General features: G+C 45.5%; 3 protein-coding genes across 7 annotated transcripts in view; 2 read left to right on the top strand and 1 right to left on the bottom strand.

Moving 5' to 3' along the window:
• GOLGB1 (golgin B1) overlaps nucleotides 1-3,632 on the bottom strand; it is a 49,881-nt gene extending 46,249 nt beyond the window's left edge. Inside the window, exons 1-4 of one of the 3 annotated variants that reach the window (XM_065678506.1) lie at nucleotides 3,542-3,632; nucleotides 2,897-3,040; nucleotides 847-958; nucleotides 80-254 (exon numbers count right to left, since the gene is read on the bottom strand). In XM_065678506.1, coding sequence (XP_065534578.1) covers nucleotides 80-254; nucleotides 847-896 — 225 coding nt within the window. In that variant the 5' untranslated portion in view covers nucleotides 897-958; nucleotides 2,897-3,040; nucleotides 3,542-3,632. Of the gene's footprint in view, nucleotides 1-79; nucleotides 255-846; nucleotides 959-2,896; nucleotides 3,041-3,541 lie in introns of those variants that run through there. The other 2 variants (XM_065679202.1, XM_065680000.1) reach the window with 2 other exon arrangements.
• Nucleotides 3,633-4,341: 709 nt separating this feature from the next.
• On the top strand, nucleotides 4,342-14,336 carry LOC136006695 (guanylyl cyclase-activating protein 1-like). Of its 2 annotated transcripts, XM_065664764.1 has the most exons (5): nucleotides 4,342-4,356; nucleotides 7,083-7,360; nucleotides 10,254-10,403; nucleotides 12,684-12,774; nucleotides 13,812-14,336. In XM_065664764.1, exons 2-5 carry the CDS (start codon nucleotides 7,163-7,165, stop codon nucleotides 13,937-13,939), a joined length of 567 nt encoding a protein of 188 aa, XP_065520836.1. In that variant the 5' UTR covers nucleotides 4,342-4,356; nucleotides 7,083-7,162; the 3' UTR covers nucleotides 13,940-14,336. The 2 variants fall into 2 exon arrangements, with proteins under 2 accessions (XP_065520836.1, XP_065520826.1); XM_065664754.1 differs by lacking the exon at nucleotides 4,342-4,356 and having other exon boundaries at nucleotides 7,003-7,360.
• A 1,381-nt stretch (nucleotides 14,337-15,717) lies between these two features.
• NAA20 (N-alpha-acetyltransferase 20, NatB catalytic subunit) lies at nucleotides 15,718-26,455 on the top strand. 2 transcript variants are annotated; one of them, XM_065677201.1, is made up of 6 exons: nucleotides 15,718-16,000; nucleotides 16,146-16,170; nucleotides 16,247-16,337; nucleotides 17,924-18,059; nucleotides 25,495-25,555; nucleotides 26,167-26,455. In XM_065677201.1, the coding sequence occupies exons 1-6, from the start codon at nucleotides 15,948-15,950 to the stop codon at nucleotides 26,293-26,295; spliced, it is 495 nt and encodes a 164-aa protein (XP_065533273.1). In that variant the 5' UTR covers nucleotides 15,718-15,947; the 3' UTR covers nucleotides 26,296-26,455. The 2 variants fall into 2 exon arrangements, with proteins under 2 accessions (XP_065533273.1, XP_065532447.1); XM_065676375.1 differs by lacking the exons at nucleotides 25,495-25,555; nucleotides 26,167-26,455 and adding exons at nucleotides 20,605-20,750; nucleotides 21,628-21,955 and having other exon boundaries at nucleotides 15,741-16,000.
• Nucleotides 26,456-27,581: the final 1,126 nt, after the last annotated feature.

Raw genomic sequence — 27,581 nt, 5'->3', positions numbered from 1 at the left:
ACCAGAAACCAGCTTGCACAGAAAGCTGAAGCAGCATTTTTTACTCTTGCTCCCAGATCCCCAGTGAAAGAAGTGATACCTTAAGTACAGTTTCTTTTTGCTGGAGCAGGGTATCCTTTTCTCGGATCAAATCCTTCAGCTGAACAACCAGTTTTTCTGTTTGGGCCAGGCGCTGCAAGAGCTCCGCAGGTGCCTCCTCCATGCTTCCTGCTTCTAGTTCTACAGCTTGTACCTGAAACAGTGAAATAAGTGCTCTGGAGAAAAAAAAAAAAAGCCTCGAAAGTCCAAAAGGGCAACATACAGGTCAAGCCTTCCATTGTCAGACATTCATCCAGAGCTCCCCTTTATACTACACACAGTCACTGGTACTCTTAAACAAAAAGAATTAAAAATCTTTCATCACCCCAATTCCAGTTTGTTTTCCAGGATTACCTTGACATACGGAAATTAAGGGGACAACTAAGCATGACAGATTTGGTGGCTTTTATGATGGGGTTGTGACACTGGCAGATAAGGAAAGACTGACTGATGTTATCTACCTGGACTCGTGCAAGGCATTTGACGCTACCAGGCATGACATCCTTGTCTCTAAATTGGAGAGACATGGATTTGATGGATAGACCACTTGGTGGATAAGGAATTAGTTGGATGGTCACACTCAAAAAGAGCTAAGGTCAATTGCTGACTTAAGGGGTCAGGAATCTAAAAGAAGCAGAGCAGAATGAGCTTAGTCTAGTGCTCAGCAATGAAGAAGTAGGAAACAATTCTCACTGCAGTCAAGTAATTCACACGCCCCAAACTATCTCTCAATAAGATCTGAAAGTCTTTACATAACATTATACTTACAGAGGATTCAGTAACTGAATCTCCAGCTTCAGTAACTGCATCCCCATCATCGCCTGACAGCTCTTGTAGAACAGTACTTGCTAAACCTGACAAACGGCTCAGCATCTTTAGCCTAAAGCAAAACAAAGCATCAGAATACAGTTACAAAGACAAAACTGCTAAGAAGAAAAGCATCACCTGATTTAGGAATGATAGAACAAACAGATGAATTATTGAAGTGGTATTAGAAATGTAGAAAGAAGTAGAATCTATGCATCTACAGACATCCACTGTAACCAGAAATATGTGTGGAGCTCAGCACATATCTTCATGCTACAAGAATTACAATTTCAAGCATGCATACATGGACTATGTAAAGATTCCCTGGCCACTGTCCAGGCTGGCTACATTAACCCAATACTGAACCCAAGCTAATATGCCTTACTTGCTTGGCTCACAGCTGTCCTCCTCAAAATGCAAACAGAGGAAACTAAGGCCTGTCTGCACCTATTTGCACATGGCGTGGCCTGTTACCTTTCACATGCAAATAAGTGCAGGCAGGCCTTAGTTCCTCTGTTTGCATTTTGAGGTGAACTGAACACAAGGGATGTGAGGGGGAATTAAAAGTAATTCTACAATTATATAAACAGCAACAGGAACCCCAGGGAAAACACAGGCCCACTGCTAAATGGAAACAATCCTGAACAATGTGCTCTAGGTAACCCTGCTTGAGAAGGAAGGTTGGACTAGATGAGCCCTGGTGATCTGTTCCTACCTCAACCATTCTGTGATTCCATAAATATGGCAGTGGACCTGATTACAGAAAAGGCTGAGGCACTCACTGTCTCCTTTCCCTCAGTTTTCTGTGGCAAGACCAGACTTCAGGAATCCCATTTCACTGACACTTAATGGAAAGTTTGGAGAAAAGAAGATCCTGGTCCTGGAACAGGCTGCCCAAAGTGGCGGCAAATGCTCTATCCCTAGCAGTTTTCAAGGCCAGGTTGGTCAGAGCCTTGGGTGACATGGTCTAGTGTGAGGTGTCCCTGCCCATGGCAGGGGGTTGGAACTGGATGATCTTAAGATCCTTTCCAACCCAAACCATTCTGTGATTCCATGAGTCTATGAACTAGCACAATGTAGCTCTAAATACTGCCCCAAAGCCAACAAGCCACACATGATGTGGCAGCTGTCTTATGTATTAACATCAAGGACTTGTGGCAGGAATACCTTGATGCCTGCACTTCATATTTACTTCTGAGTTTATAGCAGGAAAGCATTATACAATGCTGGCCAATTTCCTCATAAACAGGAGTAGACAAACACAAAAGGTTATTATGTGTTCCACCACCTTCCCCAAATAAAGTAAACAGTACAGCTCTCAGAGGCAGGACTATTGCTTTTCTAGGATCATACTGGCTTTGGTATGGATTTCCATTTTTGTAATGAATAGCAGAATACAAAAGCACTAGATCGTATTCATTATGTAAGCCATTACAGCTTGTATCCTGTCTGTAGTTTAAAATAGTGTTTTATTCAGCATTCTTGTTGTGAGACTTTACTTTGAACACTGAGACTACCAGTGGTGTTCTAGAAGAGGCTACTTTACTCTGATACGTAATTCTCCTACCAACCTAAACAGCCTAAGTCCATTACTAGTCACAGGACAACCTGCATACGAGCAATAAGCAGTGCATAAATCCATGTATTCTACCCTCTACGTTTCAGCCACAAGGAATATAGACTTGACAGTGGCTTTCCCTAATTTATTCTAAGTTTATTCTACATAAGTCTAACTCCTTGCACTTCGTTTCTTTTTAAGACAACCACGCATTGAAGGCGTTTCTGCTTTACACCAGCCCTGGACCAAACCTCTTGCACTGTGCAGAAGCACTCGGAAAGGGACAAGGATTCAAGCAGAGCAACAGATCATGACTACCACACAGTCATCTGGTGACAGGCCTCAGAAGCCAGCAACAACCCTTCACCAAGGGAAGGGGGGATATGGCTACAGGAACACTTGGATGCCTCACCAATCCCGCAGATATACCGAGAGCTTAGTTGCGCGCAATACCTCTGGCCGGCCTCACAAACAGGGAGCGTTTCCAGGCCCGAGTTCACTGCCGGTTACCGCTGGGCACCACACTCAGACCGTCGGCGAAAGGCAGAGCTATCGCAGCGCTGGCACCGACGCAGCGGGGCCGGGCCGGGCAGCACCCTGTAGCCCAAGAGCAAGAAAAGACACTAGCCCGCCCACTGCTCCTCACCGCCCCAGACCCCAAGAAGCTGCCAACCAGGCCCCTTGCTCCTTGAGCCTGCACGCCGGCAGGAGAGCCCCAAAGCTGCACGGCGCAAGAGCCCCAGTCATGGACCACCGCCGAGAGCCATGCGACAGCGCCTTCCCCGCGAACCGCACACAGCGGAGGTACAACACCGAGCGCGGAACCACTGGTCTGCCGACAGAGCCCACCCCGCGAACCGCACACCGGCTGAGCGGTATCACTGACCTGCCGGCAGAGCCCACCCGCGAACCGCACACCGGCTGAGCGGTATCACTGACCTGCCGACAGAGCCCACCCGCGAACCGCACACCGGCTGAGCGGTATCACTGACCTGCCGGCAGAGCCCACCCGCGAACCGCACACCGGCTGAGCGGTATCACTGACCTGCCGACAGAGCCCACCCGCGAACCGCACACCGGCTGAGCGGTATCACTGACCTGCCGACATCCCAGACCCACCGATCGCAACGACAGCCCCACCTCTCTAAACCATCTCCACCTACAGCCAGCTCAGCACCGGAACACGTCTCAGCCGCTTCCGCCTCCCAGCGGGATAGCCAATCAGCTGCGAAGACACGGAGATGGACGTAATCATTAGCTAATTGAGGCGGAGCAGCCGCCTTGGCGCCCTGGTTATCCTGCAACATGGCACAAAGTCACCAATCCCGAGCGGGTTTCTGGGACACGCCCAAAACCAAGGAAACAACCAATCAGGAAAGCGCTCTGGGTCATGGTTGGGGGCGTGGCAGTGACTGGGGTCCGGTGGCGCGGATGTGGGCCGGGCGGGGAGGGGCCGGTAGGGACGCTCAGGCGCAGCCCTTGCTGAGGTAGCCCGGCCTCAGACTGTATCAGATTACTTAAAGCCTGATCAGCGTGATTCTGAATGGCTCCAGCGATGTCCAGGCTAAATCTACCCGCTGCCAGCTTAAAACCGGTGCCCCTTTTCCAGTTACTACAACCCTAGTAAAAAGACTGTCTTTCCTCTGCGTCCCATTTATACATTGAAAGGCTGCAGAAGGTATCCCTGAAGCCTCTCTCTGCGCTAAACAGCCCCAACTCTCTTGGTGTTTATTCACAGGAGATGTGTTCCAGCCCTTTGACCACTTCCATCGCCTCCTTTGGACCTGCTCTAACCTCATAACAGAGGGACATTACAACAGTCTTCCAATACTTAAAGGGGTTGCAAACACCTGGAGAGGGGCTTTGTACTGATACACGGATAGACTCCACAACTCGTTAAAGTTGTAAAGTAGGTATGCTTTTACTCAGTGCTGAGATGCATAGGGGATAGCTCCTCCAAAGGCATGTGTGCCTCAGTGTTGTTTCCCTCTACATTTATTCTCTAAAGTTTATATATTCATAAGGCACAATATGCCTATACATATTCATGTCCTATCCCCGCTTTGTATTATAATGAGCTAGAAGGTCCTTTGTGCCTGCACAGTGCCCCCCCGGTCATGGGTGAGGGTCTCAAGATGAAGTAAATGAGTCTTCCTCTTGTGAGCAGGGGTCTTCAAGATGAGGTAAATGAGTCTTCCTCTTGTGAGTAGGGGTCTTCAAGATGAAGTAAATGAGTCTTCCTCGAGCCTGAACTTTTCACCTCTAGCTGTCATGCATGCTCTTTAAGAGTCTGGTCAAAGTCCAAACCAAAAAGCTGGTCTTCACTGGAACTAAGTAACAGTTCCTCCCCCTTATCAGTCTGCTTCTTCCCCATATCAGACTGTTTCTCCCCCTTATCAATACCCTATTGTCCTGGTACTGCATGGCAAGCTTTACAGGTATTTGCAAACAATGCTTTCTGTTAAAGAGGCAAAATTCCTTTATCCCCTCTTGTATAACCCCCTTGTACAACCCCCCTGTACATTGGTCAACCCTCTGCATCAGGACAGGGGCCTGTAGGGACAGGCCAAGGGGAATGGCTTTAACCTGCCAGAGGGGAGACTGAGATGAGCTGTTAGGCAGAAGCTCTTCCCTGTGAGGGTGCTGAGGTGCTGCCACAGGGTGCCCAGAGAAGCTGTGGCTGCCCCACCCCTGGCAGTGTTCAAGGCCAGGTTGGACACAGGGGCTTGGAGCAACCTGCTCTAGTGGAAGGTGTCCCTGTCTGGCAATGGGGGTGGAGCTGGATGAGCTTTAAGGTCCCTCCCAACCCAAACCAGTCTGGGATTCTATGATTTTAACAGGCACACATGTTTCTTGTACTGGAGGTCACAAGGGTGGACACAACACTCCAGGTGGGGTATCACCAGAGCAGAGTATAGGGTTGAGGTCTTCATCAACCTGTGGCTACCTCTTATGATGTAGGGGTTCTGGGTTCAAGTGCACACTGCGAGGTCATGGGGAGCTTCTCGTCACCCAACACCCCAGGTCCTTCTCCTTAGGGCTGCTCCATTCCAGTCTCCCCCAGCCTGTGTTTGTGCTTGGGATTGCCCCAGCCCATGTGCAGGACCTTGCCCTTGGCCTTGTTAACTCCATGAGGTTCACACAGTCCCACCTCTTTGGCCTGTCCAGGCCCCTCTGGATTCCATCCCTTCCCTCCAGTGTGTCAATCGCACCACACAGCTTGGTGTCATCACAGACTTGCTGAGGGTGTTCGATCCCACTGTCCATGTCACTGACAACAATGCTGAACAGTGCTGATCCCAGTGCCGACCCCTGAGGAACACCACTCATCACTGGTCTCCATGTGGACATCAAGCCATTGACCACAACTCACTGAGTGTGATCATCCAACCAATTCCTTATCCACCGAGTGCTCCATACATCAAATCCATGTCTCTCCAATTTAGAGACAAGGATATCATATGTGCCAGGGAAGAAGCTGCTAAATAATTAATATCTCTCAACAGTATGGAACAGTGTCAAACTTTGCACAGATACAGGCAGATGACATCAGTCATTCTTCACTTATCTATTCACTTATCTATTAACTTCAGTATGACCAACACTGTCATAGAAAGGCAACAAATTTGTCAGGCAGTTTGCCTTTAGTGAAGCCATGTTGGCTGTTACCAGTCACCTCTTTATTGTTCATGTGCCTGAGCATATTTTTCCAGGAGGATCTGCTCATGAAGACTTTGCGAAGTGTGAGCAGCACAAGCATTTTCCCATGCTTGTTCATCCCCAAACCACCTAGATCCACCCCTTTCCCCATCTTTGGTTCGTTCCATAAACCTCCCATTATAACTTGTGCAATCCCAAATGTTCTTCCCCTGCACTCGGTAAAGTTTCCCATACTTCTGGGCAGTAACCCCTCTCAGCCTGTAAGGTATTCAGACAGCTTCTCCCATTGACTTATTGTGATAGGTATCACCTCCAGGCCCACAGAGCTGATGGCTACCTTATGACAGCCTTAGAAGGAGCTGGGACAGAGGCTTCATTTCTTCTGCTGGGTTATTTGGGTTCCCCAGCTTGTGATTGTCTCTTTTTGCTCCTTCAAGTTTGTGCAAATGAGACTTGTATGGGTTGACTGCACTTCTCTGTGGTTCTGGGATTAGCCAGGTCAGGGCATTATTTGGGTTTCCCCACCTGCCATTGTCCCTTTGTGTGTCTGAAGATAAGCTTTTTTTGTACATAGCCTGACATTATGATGAGCTGCTTCTGTAACACTTTCTGGTCCTATACACTAAGTTATCCAACATTTCTATTTGAGAAAAGAGACTCTCAAATCCAGTTAGAGGAGATTTTTACTTCACCTCAAATCCCACATATAGTAGATTTTTCCTCTTAACTTCATGTATAATTATACCAAGGTTAAAAACAGAGTAGTGTACCAGTACAGCTCCTGAAGCCAGTGTCTGATTAACTTTCTCACCCTTTCTGATTTGGCTCCTGAAATAGCAGGGATTTGCTAGATTATCTTGCACCTCCTTTCCATTCTAAGAAGACAGTATCATTGAAACTTTCAGGTTTGTAAATTGTCCTCTAAGCAGATTAGAGTTAGATCCCCCACTTAACTGACACTAATGTCAAACCTGGACAGGAGCAGACAGGCAGTGCTGTGAGAGCAACAGGAGGAAGAGGATCATTCCTGTAGCATCATTTTTCTGATCACGCATACATATGGGGAACAACAGCACCTCCACAGTGGATGATCTACAGGCTGTCGAGATCCACCACTGGTACAAAAAGTTCATGATGGAGTGTCCTTCTGGACAGCTGACAGAGCATGAATTTAAACAATTCTTCGGGCTTCGAGGGCTGGATCCAGAGGCCAATGAGTACATTGAGCAGATGTTCCGCACATTTGATATGAATAAGGTGAGTTCTCCTGCAAGGAGATTAACTGCTGCATGCCGCTTAAAAGTGAACCAACTCCTGCACTTTTAGAGTCCTTCATTTTCTCTTACAAACATTAGTGTGGAAAGCTACTGAGGGACACTAACATAAAGTTAGCTAAATGCAAGGAGCAAATGAATGTGTATAATAATGACATTGATAACATGACCACAGGTAGTAACACATTCTTATCTAACCACCTTGTGCAAATTCATCTTTGAATTTTGAGAATTCCTTATTGTGTATTAATTGACTTGGCCTTATTTGACTAGCGAAATACTAACAAAAGGAGATTTCATTATTATTCTTACATGTTCTTATTACTCGAAAATGTATCTGAATTGGGTAGTAGAGACTACAGGAATCAAAAAAATTAGAAATCATTATTACATTCACAGAGGAATTAACTTCCAGGTATTTGGCATCTGAAATTCACACTGCAGACAGACTGGCAGATGATCGATGTGGCTCTCCTTAGTGCTAGGAGGTACAGCAGGTTGCACGAGCTAGGAGGTAGGTAGTATTCCTCACTGTGACAGGCAACCACTGGCTGTCTTTAAGGTAAGAACCAGTAGCCCCCATAATTTCTTTAAGCATGCAATGGCCCTCATTTTTGCCTGGTTTTATCCATATATACTCAAGCCTGTGCTTGAAGGCCTCTAACCTCAATAACAGAGAAATTTGGTTTTATGGCAGACTCGATAATTCAGCTTTGCTCTCTGCTCCAAGGTTCTGAAGTGGCTGGAGCAAATGTCTGTGAATCAGGGAGGAGCATGTCACAGAGACACATGAAACAGGTGGGAAATCACAGTGTCAGTTTTGAAGAAGGAAAGCCCAGGGACTGAGTAAAAGAACATTGGTTTGGACAACATGTGAGAAGGCATAAGGTGTTAAGGAATTCTAAGGCATATTACAAAATTCTTAGAGCAGGCAGGCTCCATTAGGGTAGCTGAGACCTTGTGGTGCATGTAATGACTGGAAATGACTGCACATCTCAAAGAATATCCTTTCTAATCCTGAAGTTCTCTGTGCCCTGGATGACGATAGTGATGAGAAACAGTTAAATAAACTAAGCCAATGCATTTAGAGTTCTTGTACAAGTCTTTCCCTTTATTTCTGCCATTTCTTGGGATATTTAAGGACTTAAAAATTTGCTCAAGGATGTTACACATCCCAAAGTTCTTCTGTAAGCCCCATGTTATGCAGTAAGCAATGTTTTAAAAAGACTCTCAAATTCAAATTTGGTCGTAAAAAGATATCTTCTAAATAAAGTGATAGTGATCTCAAGGGGAACGAAGTAAGATTGTGACAACTAGTGGAGATGGATCTACATCAGTTAATCTTAGCCTGTAACAGCCACTTAATCTAATCTCCTTTCATAAATAAGGGCAAGGAACAACAGCACCCAGAGGAAAAGCCACTCTGTCATAATACAGATGATGATGGATGGAATCATCTGATCCCTGGACCTTCAGATGTTGAGGACTGAAAGGACAAACTTTCAATAGAGTTATTTTAAAAATTGCACTCATGCCCTTCTTGTCATCTTTGGAGCTGTTTTTGTTTCCCATGACTTTGCTCAATGAAGTTAGGAAAAACTCACATAAGGGGAATACTACAGTGATCCTGGATGAGTATTTGAAAATGTCATGATGCTTGCTGTGAAGCAGCAGTGCTCTGCTAGCCCACCTGCAGTTGCAAAGTCAGGAACCTGACTTTGTTTAAATACCTCAATAAACGAAAGCTTCATTTTTATGCTCTGTAATTTGTTGAAGTAATTATTCAGAATCTTTGACAGAAATACATTTTTTGTTGTTGTTTCTTTTTAACCACTTCAAATTTTAGTCAGTGTTAAGTTTAAGGATTATGAACCTTTACTGTCTGGCATTTTTCTTCCAGAGGAAATGAGATTTTTAAGTTTCTTTGTAGATTCAAGAAATCAAAATTTTAAAAACCTAAATACAAAACAATTTTTCCAGCTGTCAAATTGTGTTGTATGTATTTTAAAAAATATCTTCAGTCACTTCCTCTTTTCCAGAGAATGGAGATGAGATCTACGGCTCACTGAAATAGCAGTGCTTTCCCACGATGACAAAGCAGACTAGTACAGAAAACCTAACGCAGAATTACCTTCCACTTTTCTTGCAGCCAGGGCTCTGGATCAGTTTTCTCTCCCAGTAGGCCATAGGGAGTCAGCTTTGGTGGGCAGAGAGGGGTTGTTCACACTGGCCATGAGAAGCTCCCCATGACCCAGCTTCAGTATGTGCTTGAGTGTGCACAGCAGCTCAGGGAGGGGATCCTGCCCCTCTGCTGTGCTCTGGGGAGACCCCTTCCGCAGTCCTGATCCAGCTCTGGGGCAACAGCACAAAAGGGACATGGATCTGTTGGAACAAGTCCAGAGGAGACCATGGAAATGCTGCGAGGGCTGGAGCAGCTCTGCTCTGGAGCCAGGCTGAGAGAGCTGGGCTTGTTTAGCCTGGAGAAGAGAAGGCTCCTTAAGGGGAGACCTTAGAGCAGCTCCAGTGCCTAAAGGGGCTCCAGGAAACCTGGAGAGGGGCTTTGGACAAGGGCCTGTAGGGACAGGCCAAGGGGAATGGCTTTAACCTGCCAGAGGGGAGATTGAGATGAGCTCTTAGGCAGAAGCTCTTCCCTGTGAGGGTGCTGAGGTGCTGCCACAGGGTGCCCAGAGAAGCTGTGGCTACCCCACCTCTGGCAGTCTTCAAGGCCAGGTTGGATGGGGCTTGGAGGAACCTGGTCAATTTTGGTTTTCTTTTTCTTTTAGCTGTGAATCTAGAGAGCAATAAGGTAAAACAGCATCAGAGCAGCAACTCCCTCAGTTTGTTCCTGTCACAGTTTGGTTTCCATTTTCCTACAGGATGGATATATAGACTTCATGGAATATGTGGCTGCCCTCAGCCTTGTTCTCCGTGGGAAGATGGAGCAGAAATTGCGGTGGTATTTCAAGCTCTATGATGTAGATGGCAACGGCTGCATTGATCGACATGAATTGCTCAATATCATTAAAGTGAGTCTGCAGGGATCTGTGTTCTTTTCTCATTCCTTAAAGACAAATTTCACCACGCATGTAAGACTTTTGCTATTCCCCATATGGATGATCCTGGATGAGACCTTCTTTAACAGCATTCTTTCTTTTAGCAGAATTCCCCACAATCTCCTAGTCCACCACAGCATATGTTCCAGCATAGTGAACTCCATACATTTTTTTAGCTGCCTAGGACCTAAATTGCACTTTCCAAGACTTCAGACTCTGTGACTGTCAGTTGTGGTCTCTGCAACATGTCCTTCATATCTCCTTTTCCCCATGCAAATCGTAGTCGGAGTGTTACTCCCAGTTAGCTTCTTAGAACCAGCTCCTAAATGCCTACGTAATAAAACATTTCTGACTCTGGCAAATAGTTTGAAGAAGAATGACAGTCAATTAAAAAACAACAACAAAAAAAGAAATATACAGATAGCTATTGTGGAAGGTGTTGGAATTACAGGCATAAAGATGACCTTATGAGTATTTCAGAATGAATTATCTGTAGATACTGTAAAACTGAAAAGATGCAGGAAATATTCAATGACCATAAATAAATCATATTTCTGAATAAGTAAGTCAGAAAATGGATTTGATAAAGATTTGAAGCCTGAGTTGTCACAAATAAAACCACTAAAAATATGTTAGCAATGAATTCTCGCTTGGATATGAATTTTAGTGCTGGGCATGGAGAGACCAAACCAAATCGAAAATATACAGCCTCCTACCAATAACTTGCAATAGAAATACATAGATATCACAGTGAAGCAAGAAATATTAACTGTTTAACACAGAGCTCTTGAAAAACAAGTCCCGTGGGTGATAACTGGTGGCAATTGTCCTGGGTTCAGCAGTAACACTTTTCTCCTTCTTAGTAGTTGGTGCAGAGCTGTGTTTTTGGCTTTAGTCTGAGAACAGTGTTGATAACACACTGATGTTTTAGTTGTTGCTAAGTAATGTTTACTCCAATCAAGGACTTTCTCAGTCTCATGCTCTGCCAGTGAAGAGGGGCATGGGAAGCTGGGAGGAAGCAGAGACAGGACAGCTGACCCAAACTAGCCAAAGGGGTATTCCATACCAAAGCATGTTGTGCCCAACTGGGGGGAGTCACCCACAAGGCCCAGATTGCTGCTGGGGCTTGGCTGGGTATCAGTCTATGGTGCTGAGAAATTGCATTGGGATCACTTGTGGTTATTGTTTCCTTTTCCGTTTCCCCTTTTAGTTTTATATTCTCTCCCCTTGTTACTTCCTTATCATTACTGGTGGCAGCAGTAGTGGTTTGTGTTATACCTTAGTTACTGGACTGCTCTTATCTCAACCCATGGGAGTTACATTCTTTCAATTCCTCTCCCCATCCCTCCACAAGTGGGGTGGGGGAGGGGAGGGAAAAAAGCGTGGAGTGAGTGAGTGGCTGCGTGGTTCTGAGTTACCGGCTGGGCTTCAACCATAACAGTAATGAATTTACTGCCCTTTGGCTTTTGTGTAGTTCAGTGTCTTTTTTGGCAGACTTAGCAAGTTGCTAAGATGATACTTAGATTTAGTAAAACAGCATTTGAAAAAGAATGAAGAATCCACATATCAGAAGGTAAAACCTAGAAAATTAGTAGTCTTAGAATCAATGTGAAGGCTCTGGAATCACGTATTTCATGGACATCCTTAAACAAAGGAAAAAAAAAAGGCATAGAAAGAACCCTTCACTATATGGTTATGAATAAGATGAATTCCAGTAAATAGTAATGAATAATGATTAACCTTTGTTTACTGAAAATTAATTTCCAGTGAGCTTCAGGGAAAAACATTACATACACAAAGCAGTATATAAATGGAAATAGGAAAAGCAAGAATAGAAATAAATGATCACAGCATATAACAAAGGAATTTCATAATGTCAAATGTAAAGGGTGTTTGGCAGTGTTTATGGGTCTTGGTGGACCATAGGGTAATAAAAAGTGAATCAAGTACGTGGATCCTGATTCTGCCATTTCTGCAGTACTTAACTGCTACCTAAGCAGATTTAGGGTGATCCTCTGGGTTTCCCTGCTCATTCCGTGCTTCAGAACCATGCTCCCTTTGCACCTTTCAGAGCCAACTGTAAGGCCTGCATATTTCTGCTGTGTTTACCTATGATGCTGGTTCATTTGTATGGGGAAGGTACCAGGCTTGACTGCCTTGTTCTGAATCAATGCTGGCAGGCTGCAGTGGAATCTCTCTCATTTTTTGGGAGCCATTAAGCAGCTTCCTATTATTCTTGCTCTTTTCTTTTAGGCTATTCGAGCTATTAATGGTGGTGACCATGAAACTAGTGCAGAAGAGTTCACCAACCGAGTCTTCAACAAAATTGATGTGAATGGAGATGGTAAAGGCCTTGTCTACATCATCCAACACAGATAGTCTCTGTGCTAGAGAGAGACATCCATGTCTTCCTTTCTTGATTGAACTTTATGCCTCCTCATTTTATATTTGTGTGTTATATGAATTCTCATCCAGGAATGCATTTCCCATGAATTTTGTGAAGCATTCTTACCTTGTATCATACATAATCAGTATGACAGGTTTTTTCCCCCACACAAAGTCTCAGCTGTGTTCTGCCCACGTGAGTTTGGTAGTGGGGTTTTGGAGTGGATTTTGTTGTTTTGGGTTTGTTTTTTTTTTTCCTTTTTGTATGTTGCTGTGTAGCTGATGTCAGAGGTAGAAGTGGGAAATATCAACAGATGTCCCAAACTGCTCCTAAATATTTCAGCAGCAGGGAAAGGAAGAACTGGAATTTAATGGAAATTCACAGTTTCTTCACTGGGTCTGCTATAGGCAGTACAGCAAGCACATGAAGTGCTGTGATCCAGTCAGTCAAAAGCTGGTCAAGGACACTGTAGTTGCTATTTGTCCCTGAGACATACCTGCTACTTCATGTGCTTATTATCTTCTGGCATGCCCTTTTGTTATTCCAGAACTCTGCCGAGCTGCTTCCCTGCACAGGGGCTTTTTGACCTAGGACAGAAAACCTGTTTCTGCCTGCCACAGCTCTCTTCTGTCACTTCTTTTAAACATGATAACCAGCAAGTATGGGGTAGGTTAGGACCTTGACAGGTTAGGCCAAAAAGGAAGCAACTAATACAGCCTTATTTACAGGATGATCCCACTCTTTAGCTATGCACTTCCTCTATTCTTTCTTACATACCCTTTCCCTGATGTGGGGAAAGGAATGAAAGGAAGCTGGAGTAGCCTGGATATTGGGGAAGTTTCATATGAACTTAAAAAAGACTCTCTGAGGCCTCTTGGTGGTTTAGAACACTGCATGTATAGTAAGTGGTCTGTAAAGTTAGATTACCATACTCCTTTTCCTGTTCAAACGTGGATTGACATGACTGTAATTTCCTCTGTCTGTGCCTGACACAGGTGAACTTTCTCTGGAAGAATTTGTGGAGGGAGCAAGGAAAGATGACGAGTTCATGGAGGTTATGATGAAAAGTTTGGACCTGTCACACATTGTGGCCATGATCAACAACCGTCGTCATAGTGTATAAATCAAGCTGGGTGAGAACACTCTGCCGATAGCCAGAAGGATGTACATACACCAGGAAGGAGACACAGCATTTTTTACAACAAAATAATTTCCATAAACATGCATATGGAACTGCAAACAGAAAGATACTGTTGTATTTGTGTATCTGAGTGCCTGTTCCTGTAAAAATATCGAAGCTCAGCCACATACATGCAGGACAGGTTCAGAAAAAATGGATTTGCGTGGCAGTGCTTGACTTGACCTCCTAAAATATAAAGGCCAAGTTTCAAGGCATGTATTTCCTCTTTATTCTGTGTCCCTGATTGTCAAGTGGCAATGGACTAAAAGTAACACTAAGTTTATGAAGACCACTGTCAGAACTGGATGATGGAATGTGGAGAATTTCTGATGTGTACAAAGAGGAGCATCAAACTGTTATCAATATAAAGAACTATCAAAAGAATATAACTTCCACTGTTCTTGTCATTGTATTAGATCATAAACACCAGCATGTTTGTCCATACAACATTTGCTTGGATTTGGTCATCTTTACAGAAATAGATTTATTCATAAGATCTCAGAACCAAAATAAAAATCAGTCTGATAACAGCAAATCTCTTCCTAGCTGCACTGTCAGTAATGCTGTTTGCAGCTTTCTGTGATCAAAGAGCTCTTTACCAAACAAATCAATAGTTTAGGAACAGCTTCTGTAACTGGATGAAATACGCTACTCTGTTTCCCAAAGCAGAAAAATTACCTGAGAAATCAACTTTTTTACAGTAGTTGCCTTATTTCTCTCCTCTCATACAACTGAATAAATGAAGTGTGTGAAGTTATTCTTAATATTGTTGCTTCACACATCTTTTATTGTTTTTTTTTTTTTTTATTCTTGGGGAGAAAACCTAAGAAGCAAAAGAAACAACTCACTGAGGTGACTTTGTGACTACTGAAGTTGATACTTTAGATCAGCATGCCACAAACTTCTGTGTCTTATGTACATGACAGGAAGAGCGATGTAGCATAATAGAAACTGAGCGAACTCCATCTTGTTCACTAACAAGACATTAGGTAAGGTCACAATCAGAAAGTCCTTTGAATCTGGAGAGAGAATCAGAAGTTAAGAGGAATTAAGGAAAAGTTCAGCAGAGTGCCTGTGCCAGTTGGGCATGTTTCTCCTCTGCAGGAGAACCCCCCCGGGGTTTCTTCCCTGTGTCCTTCCAGTCTTAAGGCCTGCCTCTCAGGCAGCCTTCATCCCAGTTTTGAGGGTAACTTTCTGTAACAGGCTGTGACATTTGACTGCTTTCCCTGGGTCTGCTGTACAGCATCTATGCCACGGTAGCACCACAGAGCTTCTTGTCCGCCGGCATTTCCCCTTCTCTGGGAGCTGCGGCTGCGCCACGCGCAGTGTCCATCTGTGCGGCGGAACCGTACTGCCTGGGGCTCGCCACGCGGATACCCCTGGGCGCTCCGCAAGCCGCCCCTGCGCCAGGCTCCGAGAGCGACTGGGCCCCGCAGCCGCCCCGCCCCGCCCCGAAAAGCGGGAGCAGCCTCCACAGCCCGAGCCCCCCCCTGCTGCTCCCCGAGCCCCCCCCCGCTGCTCCCCGAGGCCCCCCCCTGCTGCTCCCCGAGCCCCCCCCCGCTGCTCCCCGAGGCCCCCCCCGCTGCTCCCCGAGCCCCCCCTCGCTGCTCCCCGAGGCCCCCCCCTGCTGCTCCCCGAGCCCCCCCCCGCTGCTCCCCGAGGCCCCCCCCTGCTGCTCCCCGAGCCCCCCCCCGCTGCTCCCCGAGGCCCCCCCACTGCTGCTCCCCCCGCCCCTGCTCACTAGAGCCCCTGGTGGCAGCTCTCTCGGCGCGCGTGTATCTCTCCACTTCCGCCTCTCCGTGGCGGAAGGGGTTTTTGGGGGGCGGGAGAGCTTCCGGGGCGGTGATGATGACGTCTGGAGTTGTGGCGGAAGGTGTGGCAGAGCTACCAGCACCGGCACCACCGAGCACCGGCACCACCACCAAGCACCGGCACCGGCATCGGCATCGGCATGACGACGCTTCGGGCCTTCACGTGCGATGATCTCTTCTGCTTCAACAACATGTGAGCACCGGCCTGCCACGGCCCGGCCCCGCTGATCCTGAGCTCCGCCTCACTCGGCCGTGGCTTCCCTCAGGCTCCGCGGGAGCTAGGGGCGCCCCTCGGCTGGCGGGGCCGGGCCGCGGTGACCGCTGTTCTTCCCCCGCAGCAACCTGGACCCGCTGACGGAGACCGTATCCTTCCCGTTGCCGGGGGGAGCGCGGGGCGCAGCGCGGGCTGCCCCAGATTGCTCCTTAACCGAGCGCCCAGTACGGGATCCCGTTCTACCTGCAGTACCTGGCGCACTGGCCCGAGTACTTCATTGTCGCCGAGGCGCCCGGCGGGGAGCTAATGGGTTACAGTGAGTGCCGGGTCCCGGCGCTGCCGTCTCGCTGTGCTGCATGTTGGGGGGTTATAACGCAGGAGCTTTTCCTACTCCTCACTTTTTCCAGCAGGGAAGAGGACTGTCGCATAGCATCTTCCCGTTTCATACCTTTCTTAGGGTATTAGGTAGGACTCACAGCAGCAGTTTTTGATTTGGTGTTGATAGCCTGGCAAGGGCTCTTGGCTGTGGTAGCAGGTTTTACCTAGGTACAAGCATTTCAGTAATCGTAGAATCATAGAGTCATACAATAATCAGGTTTGGAAAGGACCTTAAGATCATCCAGTTCCAACCCCCCTGCCATGGGCAGGGACACCTCACACTAAACCATGTCACCCATTGCTATGTCCAACCTGGCCTTGAACACCGCCAGGGATGGAGCACTCACAACCTCCCTGGGCAACCCATTCCAGTGCCTCAGCACCCTCACAGTAAAGAACTTCTTCCTTATATCCAATCTAAACTTCCCCTGTTTAAGTTTTAACCCATTACCCCTTGTCCTGTCACTACAGTCCCTCCCCAGCATCCCTATAGGCCCCCTTCAGATACTGGAAGGCTGCTATGAGGTCTCTATGCAGCCTTCTCTTCTCCAGCCCCAACTTTTTCAGCTTGTAATCCTCAGTCCCTGTGCTCAGCTCTGATCTCACGCTGTCAGTCATTATAAGTAAAAATGCTGAGCTTGGGTTTGGTGGTGTCCTGTAAGGGAAAGCTCTGGGACTGGGTGTCTATTTTTTATTTGCTGTGGAATATTTGTATTTTGCAGAAATCATTCCACATGGAAACGTTGGTTTGTTTGTTCCTTCCCCCCTGCCTCCATCCTCCCTTGGGGAGCAGAATAAAGTGTCTTTCAGGGAAATAAATTATTTAACATAGTAAAGCTTAAAGCATTTCCTGTCCAGAGGGTTTCTCTGTACCTACCACATCAGTTGCTTATTAGCAGTGACTGGTGTTTATAAGAGTATCATGTAGAACTGTGAGTATTCATTAGTGAACTAACACTGATTTGGCTCTTTCTAGAAAGGAGAAGAAATACAGAGAAGCACCCAAAACACCCAAACAGTCCCTTGGTTTTTTTTCTTTAAACAGTATGTATTTACAGGGCCTTGGCTTCTGTTACCAGGTTGGCAAAGCCCCCCAGGCTCTGCTCCTCCACAGTCACCAAAAGTCTCCCGCAGTTTCCAGGATGGTGGCTTAGTTTTGGCTTTCCAGCCCTCCATTCCTCCATTATTTTAGTTAGATCCTGGATTCTGCTCAGTTAAAGACTTACAAGAATTCCTTAAAATTTGCATTTGGCAGTCATGCCTGAAACAGGGATTTTCAGAATAATTGTGGCAGTTTTTTCCTTTTTTTTTTACACTATCAAGCAACAGCTGTAACACTTGAACAAAATGACATTTGTAGTGGTTGCCAAAGCACCGAGTGATAACGTAGACAACTCTGTGTGAGCCTTTGCCATAGTCCTTGCAACGTTTGTTTATATGCTGGGGCGTGTTTTGCTAAAGGTGCAGAGAGTGTGGTGCATTGTTCTGAAGATGTTGCTGTGCTGATGCTGTCTGTGTTCACAGTAATGGGTAAAGCAGAAGGCTCTGTGGCTAGGGAAGAATGGCATGGACATGTTACTGCTCTCTCTGTTGCACCAGAATTCCGACGGCTGGGTTTGGCTGCTAAACTGATGGAACTTCTGGAAGAAATTTCAGAAAAGTGAGTACTATCCTTAAAGTTACCTTTTAAAACTTAAAGATTGAATTTATCTTTTAAACTAGTCCTTCTACAGACACCTGCTCATGGCTTAGGTATAGGATTTTCATGAAGCATGCCCAGAATGTTAAGTAATGTTCTAACTGACTGAAATTCCCTGTAGCTAGAGAAGATTTAAAAATGTTGCTTTGTTCAGTAAGATTTCAGGGTTCTATGAAAGCTGACTTCCCAGGATGGGCAAGAATTAGCCTGAATTCCAACAGAGATACTGTGTAAAAGGCCCTTTTCTTCACAGAAAAGAGCTTCCTGAATCATGGAATCATAGAATAGAACAGTTAGGGTTGGAAAGGACCTCAAGATCATCTAGTTCCGACCCCCCCGCCATGGGCAGGGACACCTCACACTAAACCATCCCACACAAGGCTTCATCCAACCTGGCCTTGAACACTGCCAGGGATGGAGCACTCACAACCTCCCTGGGCAACCCATTCCAGTGCCTCACCACCTCAACAGGAAAGAACTTCCTCCTTTTATCCAATCTAAACTTCCCTTTTTTAAGTTTTAACCCATTACCCCTTGTCACTACAGTCCCTGATGAAGAGTCCCTCCCCAGCATCCCTATAGGCCCCCTTCAGGTACTGGAAGGCTGCTGTGAGGTCTCCACGCAGCCTTCTTCTCTTCAGGCTGAACAGCCCCAACTTCCTCAGCCTGTCTTCATACAGGAGGTGCTCCGGTCCCCTGATCATCCCTGTGGCCCTTCTCTGGACTTGTTCCAACAGTTTCATGTCCTTTTTATGTTGAGGACACCAGAACTGCACAGAATACTCCAGGTGAGGTCTCACAAGAGCAGAGTAGAGGGGCAGGATCACCTCCTTCGACCTGCTGGTCACGCTCCTTTGGATGCGGCCCAGGATACGGTTGGCTTTCTGGGCTGCAAGCACACACTGCAGCCGGCTCATGTTCATTTTCTCATCGACCAGCTCCCCCAAGTCCTTCTCTGCAAGGCTGCTCTAAATCTCTTCTTTGCCCAGTCTGTAGCTGTGCCTGGGATTGCTCCGACCCAGGTGTAGGACCTTGCACTTAGCATGGTTAAACTTCATAAGATTGGCATCAGCCCACCTCACAAGCATGTCGAGGTCCCAATGGATGGCATTCCTTCTCTGCAGCGTATCGACTGAACCACACAGCTTGGTGTCATCAGCAAACTTGCTGAGGGCGCACTCAATCCCACTGTCCATGTCACCGATGAAAATGTTGAACAAGAGTGGTCCCAACACCGATCCCTGAGGGACACCACTTGTTACTGGTCTCCAGCTGGACATTGAGCCATTGATCACAACTCTGTGTGCGGCCATCCAGCCAGTTCTTCATCCACTGGGTGGTCCACCTATCATTGATGTCTCTCCAATTTAGAGACAAGGATGTTGTGTGGGACAGTGTCAAACGCTTTGCACAAGTCCAGGTAGATGACATCAGCTGCTCTACCCCGGTCCATCAGTTCTGTAGGCCCACCATAGAAGGCCACCAAATTGGTCAGGCAGGATTTCCCCTTAGTGAAGCCATGCTGGCTGTCACCAAGCACCTTGTTGTTTTCCATGTGCCTTAGCATGCCTTCCAGGAGAATGTGCTCCAAGATTTTGCCAGGCACAGAGGTGAGACTGACTGGTCTGTAATTCCCCGGGTCTTCCATTTTCCCCTTCTTGAAAATGGGGGTTATATTTCCCTTTTTCCAGTTGTCGGGAACTTCACCTGGCTGCCATGATTTTTCAAATATGATGGCCAGTGGCTTAGCTACTTCATTTGCCAGCTCCTTCAGGACCCGCAGATGGATTTCATCGGGTCCCATCAACAACAACTGCTTCATGTAGGGCCTCAAACACACTTGTTCAGTTATCATGGGCTTTATGCAATTCCCACATGCAGAGTCTTGGAAAAATTTTGTAGGGCAAACAGTATCTTAGCTCACTGTCCTGTGCTTGGGTGTTTGTACCTCCTGAAAGTTTAATTTAGCATCAGATGAACCCATGGGGGAATGTCCTCTCTCGTGCTGGAGGCACAGCCCGTTTGCAATTAGTAGTATCAGAAAGTAGTGCCACGTTTTGAGAAATTTGCCTTGTTAGGAGAAGGGTTGTCTCCTGTTGGGCAGCTGCCCAGTTGTAACTGTTTCCATCACTCCTCCCGGCCGTGTGCTTGGAAGGAGGCAGTCCCTAGGTCAGTGCAATCTAAAATGTGGATTAATTTTTTTAATTTATTTATAATTTCTTATGGCTGTGAGGCCTGTGTGGGTGTTCAGCTTGTCCTGTTCTTTCAATTCATAATTCTGAACCTGCAGTTGCTGTAAAGGAATGGTCAATGACAAAAATAAAATTAAATTTGTACTAGATTTATCCCTTGGTAAAGGAGTGCATCTGTTATCACAGCGTGACAGATGTTGGATTAGTGTTCCACATCAATAGATCTGCTCTTGATCTGATCACAAGTTATGGGTTATTATTTAGAAACACGTTCACTTGGTGCTGCTTACTGTGATTTTGGGATTTTTTCACAGAAAGGGTGGATTTTTCGTCGATCTGTTTGTGAGGGTATCAAACCAGGTTGCAGTAAATATGTATAAGCAGCTAGGCTACAGTGTGTACCGAACAGTACTTGAGTACTACTCTGCTAGCAGTGGAGAGCCAGATGAAGATGCTTATGGTAAGTACTTGCTCATGGTAAGTACTCAAGCTGAATGGAAAGATTCTCATGTTGAGGGTTCCTGGGTTTGTTTGTATGATTTTATTATTTTTTTTTAATTCAAAACAAGTTTGGATAGGTGTTGGTGAATGGAATTTTGCATACTTCTTTAGGTAGTTTCTCCTACTGAAGATTACATCAGTTATAAAACTTAATCTTGTAGTTTACACTTCTTGTAGCACCTCTGGCAAAAGATAAAACAAGAATAAACTAAAAGTACAATGACACTCATCCTGTATGTAAGATGAAAATAAAAATACAGTTTCTAACCTAATTTTTCTTTCTGAGGAATGCTCACACCCAGGGGCTGGGCTTTTTGCTACTGTTACTGAGGGAAGGAATTGCAGTGTTTTCCTCATTTTTTCCCACAAAAGGGACTTGAAACTCTGTTTTTCTCAGATGCCCAACTACAAATTTCCAGCTGTCAGTGGTCAACAGTGTGAGAGAACTGGGTGGCCTTTTCAGTTTAAAAGGGAAGGAGTATGGAATTTCAAGTATGTTAATGTTAATTCTATTAAAAAAACTTAAGTACCAGCTTCTTTCTAGACCTTCTTTAAGATCCTCCTCAGTGGGTTACCTGGCCATGGTGTGTATCACTGTGAAAAACAGGAGCTACAAACAGACATCTGCCAGTGTTGCAGACACCCTAATTTCTGTATTTAACCTTTCAGCCATTTGCTTTCTATTCAGTTGAGTTTCATGCAGCGTTATGTTCCAATTTATAACATTGCTGCTGAAAAACTGATCTTACTGCACTGCAGAATTCATTCACTGTGGCTTTGTGCATTGTCTGTCTTACTAGAATAGCTTTTTCTTTTTTTTTTCCCTTTTACTACAGATATGAGAAAAGCTCTTTCCAGAGATGCAGAGAAGAAATCGATTATACCTCTGCCTCATCCAGTGAGACCAGAAGATATTGAATAACTGTAAGCTGTGGTCCTTGGGCAACTGAAGAGTGTCAGGTTCCTTCTATACCCCTGGCCCCCAAGAACTGACGGATGAGAAATCTTAATCTCAATGTTTTTCCTCATGAAATACCAAAAAGCAACATTGAGAAGCTTACTAGTGCAGCTCTGTTGGTAATGGCTGCATACTCCTGCACTTACTCCATTATTTTTCCTTTCAAATACTGGAAATTCAGAGACTATTAAAATGGAATTACCTCATGTATGATGTTTTCTTGGTTTTCCTTCAACCCAAAAATAACTGAAGTCAGTAACAGTAAAAACTCTTCATATGTATTTATTCATGACCAATGAAAACACAATACAATATCCAAGAAGTGCAGCAGGGGAAAGCAATGTATTAATACTGGCATAGAACATAAAGCTGTTACACATGTAGAAATGTCTTTCCCCTCTTCATGGCACAGGCCTGGGACTGAACTGAGGTTTACTACTGATTTGAAAAAGCCAGACAACCAAAGCAGTTGATGCTTTCTTTCCACCTTGGACCAGATTCAAGATGAGCTCTGTGTTCTGGGTACCCCCATACTTGCCTTAGCATGCTGTGTCCACTGAAGTAATCTGTGGTTAAGATTTATTGTTTTTTTTCAACACTTCTTGCTCAACTTCAAGGTCAGTGTAGGATTTCTGAGGAACCTGCATCTTCATCATCTTCAAACAACCCTGTATCTAACACTCAAGATGGTTAATGGAGAAGCATGGATAAATGTGGGATTGGCAGAAATGAAATTCAGTGAACAGAGTATTAATTTGCCATACAAGATAGGATTATGACTAAGCAGTATCAAATCTTGTGCACATAATTAATTTACCTTAACTCGTGTAAGCACGTTTGTCCTCTGTTTTATCATGGGTTTTACAGTCCTTTGTACCCTGCCAAGAAACAAATGCAGGATAAGCCACTGTGGTGGGTAGTTCCATTCGAGGTGGTAGATTATTTACATTTAATTAGCCACACCGTGTAATAAATACTGGGGTTTGGTCCTGGTTTTCTTCCATCCTTATATCCAGCTTCCCATCCCTTTTTAGCTCTCACATTCTGTCTGGTATCCAGTCTCTCTTGTTCCTCTCTTGTTCCCAATCCCTACTCCATTCTCTGTCACTGTTTTGCTGTCTCTTGTTTTTTTCTTCTGAAGAAATGCCGAGTGACTTTTCCTTCACTCTCCTATTCCTCTGTCTTGTGTCATGTCCAATTTTTCAGGCCAAGGAATTGACATCAGGAGCGACAGGTTGTTAGAAGCAGGTCCGTCATCCCATTGCTTCTCCATCATTTTGTTCCTATCTGTATCTCTCCCTATTGGTCAATCTTTCTTCCCCATTCTCTCTCCTTCTTTCTGTGTCTGGGTTTTAATTTGCTGCCGTCTGTTGCTCTTCCTCAGTGTGGTTGCTTTTAAAATGTTCAGTGGCTACTTTTGTATCCTCACTGTCTTTTATGAAATTGTCTTCAAGTCCTGCAGAGCAGGCACATTCAGGGCTTCTCATTGTGCATTACAGTTGTTTTCCCTCAGTGCTGTCCTCTCTGTCCCTTTTTCTCTCTCATTGTCATGCTCCCTGTGTCTATATTTAACCCCCCATCTCTGTCCTGCAGCCCATCACTATTGTTTTCCTTTGCTTGGGGGAGGAGCGGCAGTTGCTTGGTTCCATTCTGCTCTGAGACCAGCATTGAGCAGGTGAGTGGTCAGTCCCCCAGCCGGAGCCTCTGGTGTTCACAGCCAGCAGAAGTGAGTTCAAGGGTGCTGCAGCTACTCTGAGTGGAACCCAGAGAAAAGGCAGATTTGCTGCTGGTGCAGAAAAGCTGATCAAAAATTGCAGTCAACAGAGCATGCCCCGTACCTGAATTGGTCCCTTGATAGGTAGGAATGTTTTACTTGCAGGTAAAAGCATGAACTTTCATTTACGATAAATTAAGAACTGCCTGTTAATGTCTTTTGGACAGTTTCTTCTCTGTTTCTTCATACTAATTTTGTGGGCAAATTTGAAGTAGCCTTTTGGTTTTATATGTATAACTAAATTTCTAGTAATGTGTGGTGTCAGTATAGTTCAGTTTTGAGCCCTTAGATGCCAGTAGAAATGTAATGAATGTATGTTGCAAATGGCTATTTTTGAGAAACGTAAATATTCAGGAAATCAGGGTTGTGTGTAGCAAAACATGCCCCTGTCTGTGTGTCCTGCTGAGTAAATGGTGTCAGTCAATAGCAGGTCCAGTGGCAGGGCTGTTATTGCCTACTCTCAACGTTGCTGTAGTAGTGCTGCAATATTTAAATCTAACAGATGGGTTCAGAAATAGAGAATGCCGTGCCCTGTAGGGGCTATGAATGCTGACCCTTTTCTCTGCCTGCCTCTGCCATGCAATGGAGCTGGTTTATTTTTTATTCTAGGTCTTAAGGTTTTGGGACATGTTGCTACTGTGTGTTTGTAATTTGTGTTGCTGCTTTTTCGTAGAGTTGGAGTTAGGGATCGCTTCCACTGTGGTGAAGTGTCAAGATACGGTTTTTGGTTTAAAGTGTCAGAAACCATGTTCACTGAACATCGACATTGGTGAAACTGATGTGTGCGCTGCCATGCTCACGGGGATACTCAGCAGCTCCTCGTAGAAACAACAGGCAAATATGGGCAGGCACGGGGTTGTGCTCTGAGTCTGAGAGTGTTAAGTATTTTAGCTGTTGGGAGATGGAATAGAGCATGTGTCTGTTAAATCTTAGGATGGTCAGAAGCTTGGAGGCAGCCTCAGTTGTGCCCTTTAGTGGCACAATTGCAGTTGCGAAGCATCTTGGCTATTTGGATAAGCGGCCTGGAAAAATAAAAATAATTCAATTTTTGCAAGGAGGCATTGACAAGGGCAGATGTGTTGCTGCACACTTTAATCAAAAAATACCCAACTTGAGACCAGTAGGGTGAGGAAGTCCTGGCTGTACGTAGGCTCGAGAAAAACCGTGTGGGTATCTGTGTCCCTCACCTTTGTGTTTCCACCAGAGCAGTTCTATTGAAACTCAAAGCTGCCAGTGAGTTAGAGGCAGGGTTGTCTAAACAACGCAAAGCTCTAGCAGCCTCTGTCACCAGCTGTAACAAAAATGATGAAAAATGTTTTTACCTTGGCTTGGTTGTAGTCTTCACAAAGCTGCACCAACAAGGGAAGCTTTGGATTCCTATCCAGCCTGATGTTAAAGGGTTTTTTCCTCTCTCAGACTGATGTTGGCTGCCACCATTTCACTGAAGTCGCCCTTTGTTCCATAATGAAAGGAAAAGGAAGAGGGCTGAATCTGTAGAGGTCTGCAAGCACTAGGTGTGTCAATGATGTGTGTCTGGAGTTTTCCAAAGGTACTTGTAGTATGGACTTTTAGGTTGACATCAAGACTGTGCCAACTCTCCTTCTCTGTTTTTCTATGGAATATTTTTAAGACAAATATTTAAAATAAGGTCTGTTGTGGAGCATGTGATGCTATGTGAAGCTTACTCCCCTCCATTTATTGTCTCCTGTTAGCACAATCTTCTGTTTCTGTGCACTTAATTAAATGATAATTGTGAAAATACTGCAGTGCTGAAAGAGAAGTGTTTGAAAGAGTTCAGATATTCACAATCAAAGTTTTCTGATTTTTCAGTTAATAAGTTTTTAAAAGAGCTTGCAGTAGTACTTGAGAACCTTGCTCTAAGGCACTAGTGTCTGTACTAGAAGCAACCAAGGTTGCAGAGGAGCCATGGACCCAAGGGATAAATTGGTATTGCTTCTGTGTGTTTTCCAGGCTTTCTGGGGAAGCATTGGCAGCCTTGTCAGCAGGGATGGTGACTCTGGATGTATTTTTGGTGAGTTGTTGCTTCAGTGGTGTCCGTTTTCCTTACCCTATGATGTGTATATTTCTACGTCAGTTGGAAAGAAGTTTCTGGAAGAGAAAACTTTCTCAAAGAAATTGCATTTGTGGAACTCTCCATCTGAGGGGATCTTCAGATCCCTTCTGCTGTACCTCACATCCCTTCTTGCTGTTCTAGGTAGTAAACTCATCAGCAAGAGGACTTTTCACCTTCTACAAAGAAAGAAAGAAAGTCAATTTCCTTCCAAAGACACAAGTGCAGTGCAACTCCCAGAAGTTGATGGCATCACCGATTTTGCAGTTTTCAGTTTTAACAGTTAAAAACTGTTTTTATGATAGCATAAAAACCTGTTCCTCTCTGTGTGCTTTAGGACAGCCAAAAGCATTGGCAGATCTACCAGTCCTTTTTGGCAGCCTGGTGGATTGCAGCGCTGGGGACTTGATCTCCTTCCTTCCCACTCCTCCTGCCAAGCAAAACCATGTGGGTATCTCTAACCTCACAATTATTATATCATCTCCCTTTGATTGCATTTGTGTATGTTCTTCTGTGCCCTTTTTTTTCTTTTTTAACATGCTGAAACATAATTTGGGATTTCTGTTTTTCAGGTGACTTGTTGCAGGCATCTAGTGATGCTCAACAGATACCTCCCAGCCCACAGGGACTGGGGACATTGTGCACTGAGGTACTCATCCGAGCATGGGAACGGAGGGGGAATGTCACAGAGCAGAGCCTGAGCAAGAACCATGGCACCATCCTCCATAGCCTGTGGGACAGGGGCTGTGGGTGCTGTCCCTGTTGTTTCTTTCGAGTAGAGCCCCCCCTTTTCTTAGGGGTGCATGTACCTGTGTAAATGACAGTTATGAAAGTAATGAAGTAGTGAGCTGCTCCTTGGAACATTTTTTGTTTTCATTTTTTTGCAAGTGTTTTTTGGGTGGTTGTCGTGATTTAAACCCAACCACAAAAGCTCGTTCACTCCCCCCCGCCCCGCCCCTCCCCGCTCCCGGAGGGATGGGGAGGAGGAATCAAGAGAATGTAACTCCCACGGGTTGAGATCAGAACAGCCCAGTAACTAAGGTATAACACAAATCACTGCTGCTACCACCAATGATAATATTGGTAAGAGAAAATAATGAGAATACGATACCACCGCCGAACGAGTTCGACCCCCCCGAAGAGAGATCGTGCACTTCCGGGTAACTCCCAGTTACCTCCATGGGCATGATGTGCTGTGGTATGGAATACCTCTTTGGCTAGCTTAGGTCAGGTGTCCTGTCCCTGCTTCCTCCCGGCCTCCCCTCGTGCCCGGCAGAGCATGAGGATCAGAAAGTCCTTGGCCAGAATAAACATTACTTAGCAACAATGAAAAACAATCATCGGTGTTACCAGCTCTCTGCCCAGGCTGGAAGTCAAAACACAGAGCTTGCACCAGTTACTAAGAAGGAGCAAAACGGCTACTGGTAAACCCAGGACAATGGTGGAATAAAAAGGGTGATGTGGGGGAATCTGAGGATGGATGATGTCATTTGGGGCACCCCAGTTTCACTGTGGGGGCCGAAGATTTGGCAGAGGAACAGATGAGGAGAGGATGGGGGGCCCTCCAAACAAAGGAGCTTGATTTGGGGCTGATTCCCCCAAAATGACCTTTCCATGATGGGCTGTGCTTGTGGAGCTGGAGTCACTCTCTTGGCCCCAAAGTACTCCAAAACCCCTGATTCTGAATCTGCGAGGGTTGGTGGGGGGATTTCATAGAATTATAGAATGGTTTGGGTTGGAAAGGACTCTTGGTTTTTTTTTTTTTCCTAGTGTTCACCCAGTGCCAGTAGCAAGGAGAGTGAGAGGTCTGGGAGGCAGGCAGCTGTAAGCACACCTTGGCTGGGATACCTGCTGCACACCTTGCTTTGCTTGTCTCTGGTTTAAATTCTGAGTTGTGAGAGTTAAATGAATCCCTTGATCACGTCTGCATGGAAATAGCTGCTCAGGAAGGAAAGATGTCGCATCAGTGTTTCCTCTGAAAAATCTT

This window comes from Lathamus discolor, chromosome 1, assembly GCF_037157495.1.
Source record: "Lathamus discolor isolate bLatDis1 chromosome 1, bLatDis1.hap1, whole genome shotgun sequence".
Lineage (NCBI taxonomy): Eukaryota > Metazoa > Chordata > Aves > Psittaciformes > Psittacidae > Lathamus > Lathamus discolor.
This window is presented reverse-complemented; position numbering and strand designations above follow the sequence as displayed.

Coding starts and splice junctions, on each gene's coding strand:
- LOC136006695 (XM_065664764.1), top strand. CDS start 7,163: ATGGGGAACAACAGCACCTCCACAGTGGATGATCTACAGGCTGTCGAG. Junction 7,361..10,253: donor GCACATTTGATATGAATAAG/GTGAGTTCTCCT, acceptor ATTTTCCTACAG/GATGGATATATAGACTTCAT. Junction 12,775..13,811: donor AATTGATGTGAATGGAGATG/GTAAAGGCCTTG, acceptor TGCCTGACACAG/GTGAACTTTCTCTGGAAGAA.
- NAA20 (XM_065676375.1), top strand. CDS start 15,948: ATGACGACGCTTCGGGCCTTCACGTGCGATGATCTCTTCTGCTTCAAC. Junction 16,171..16,246: donor TGGACCCGCTGACGGAGACC/GTATCCTTCCCG, acceptor CCGAGCGCCCAG/TACGGGATCCCGTTCTACCT. Junction 16,338..17,923: donor CGGGGAGCTAATGGGTTACA/GTGAGTGCCGGG, acceptor CTGTGTTCACAG/TAATGGGTAAAGCAGAAGGC.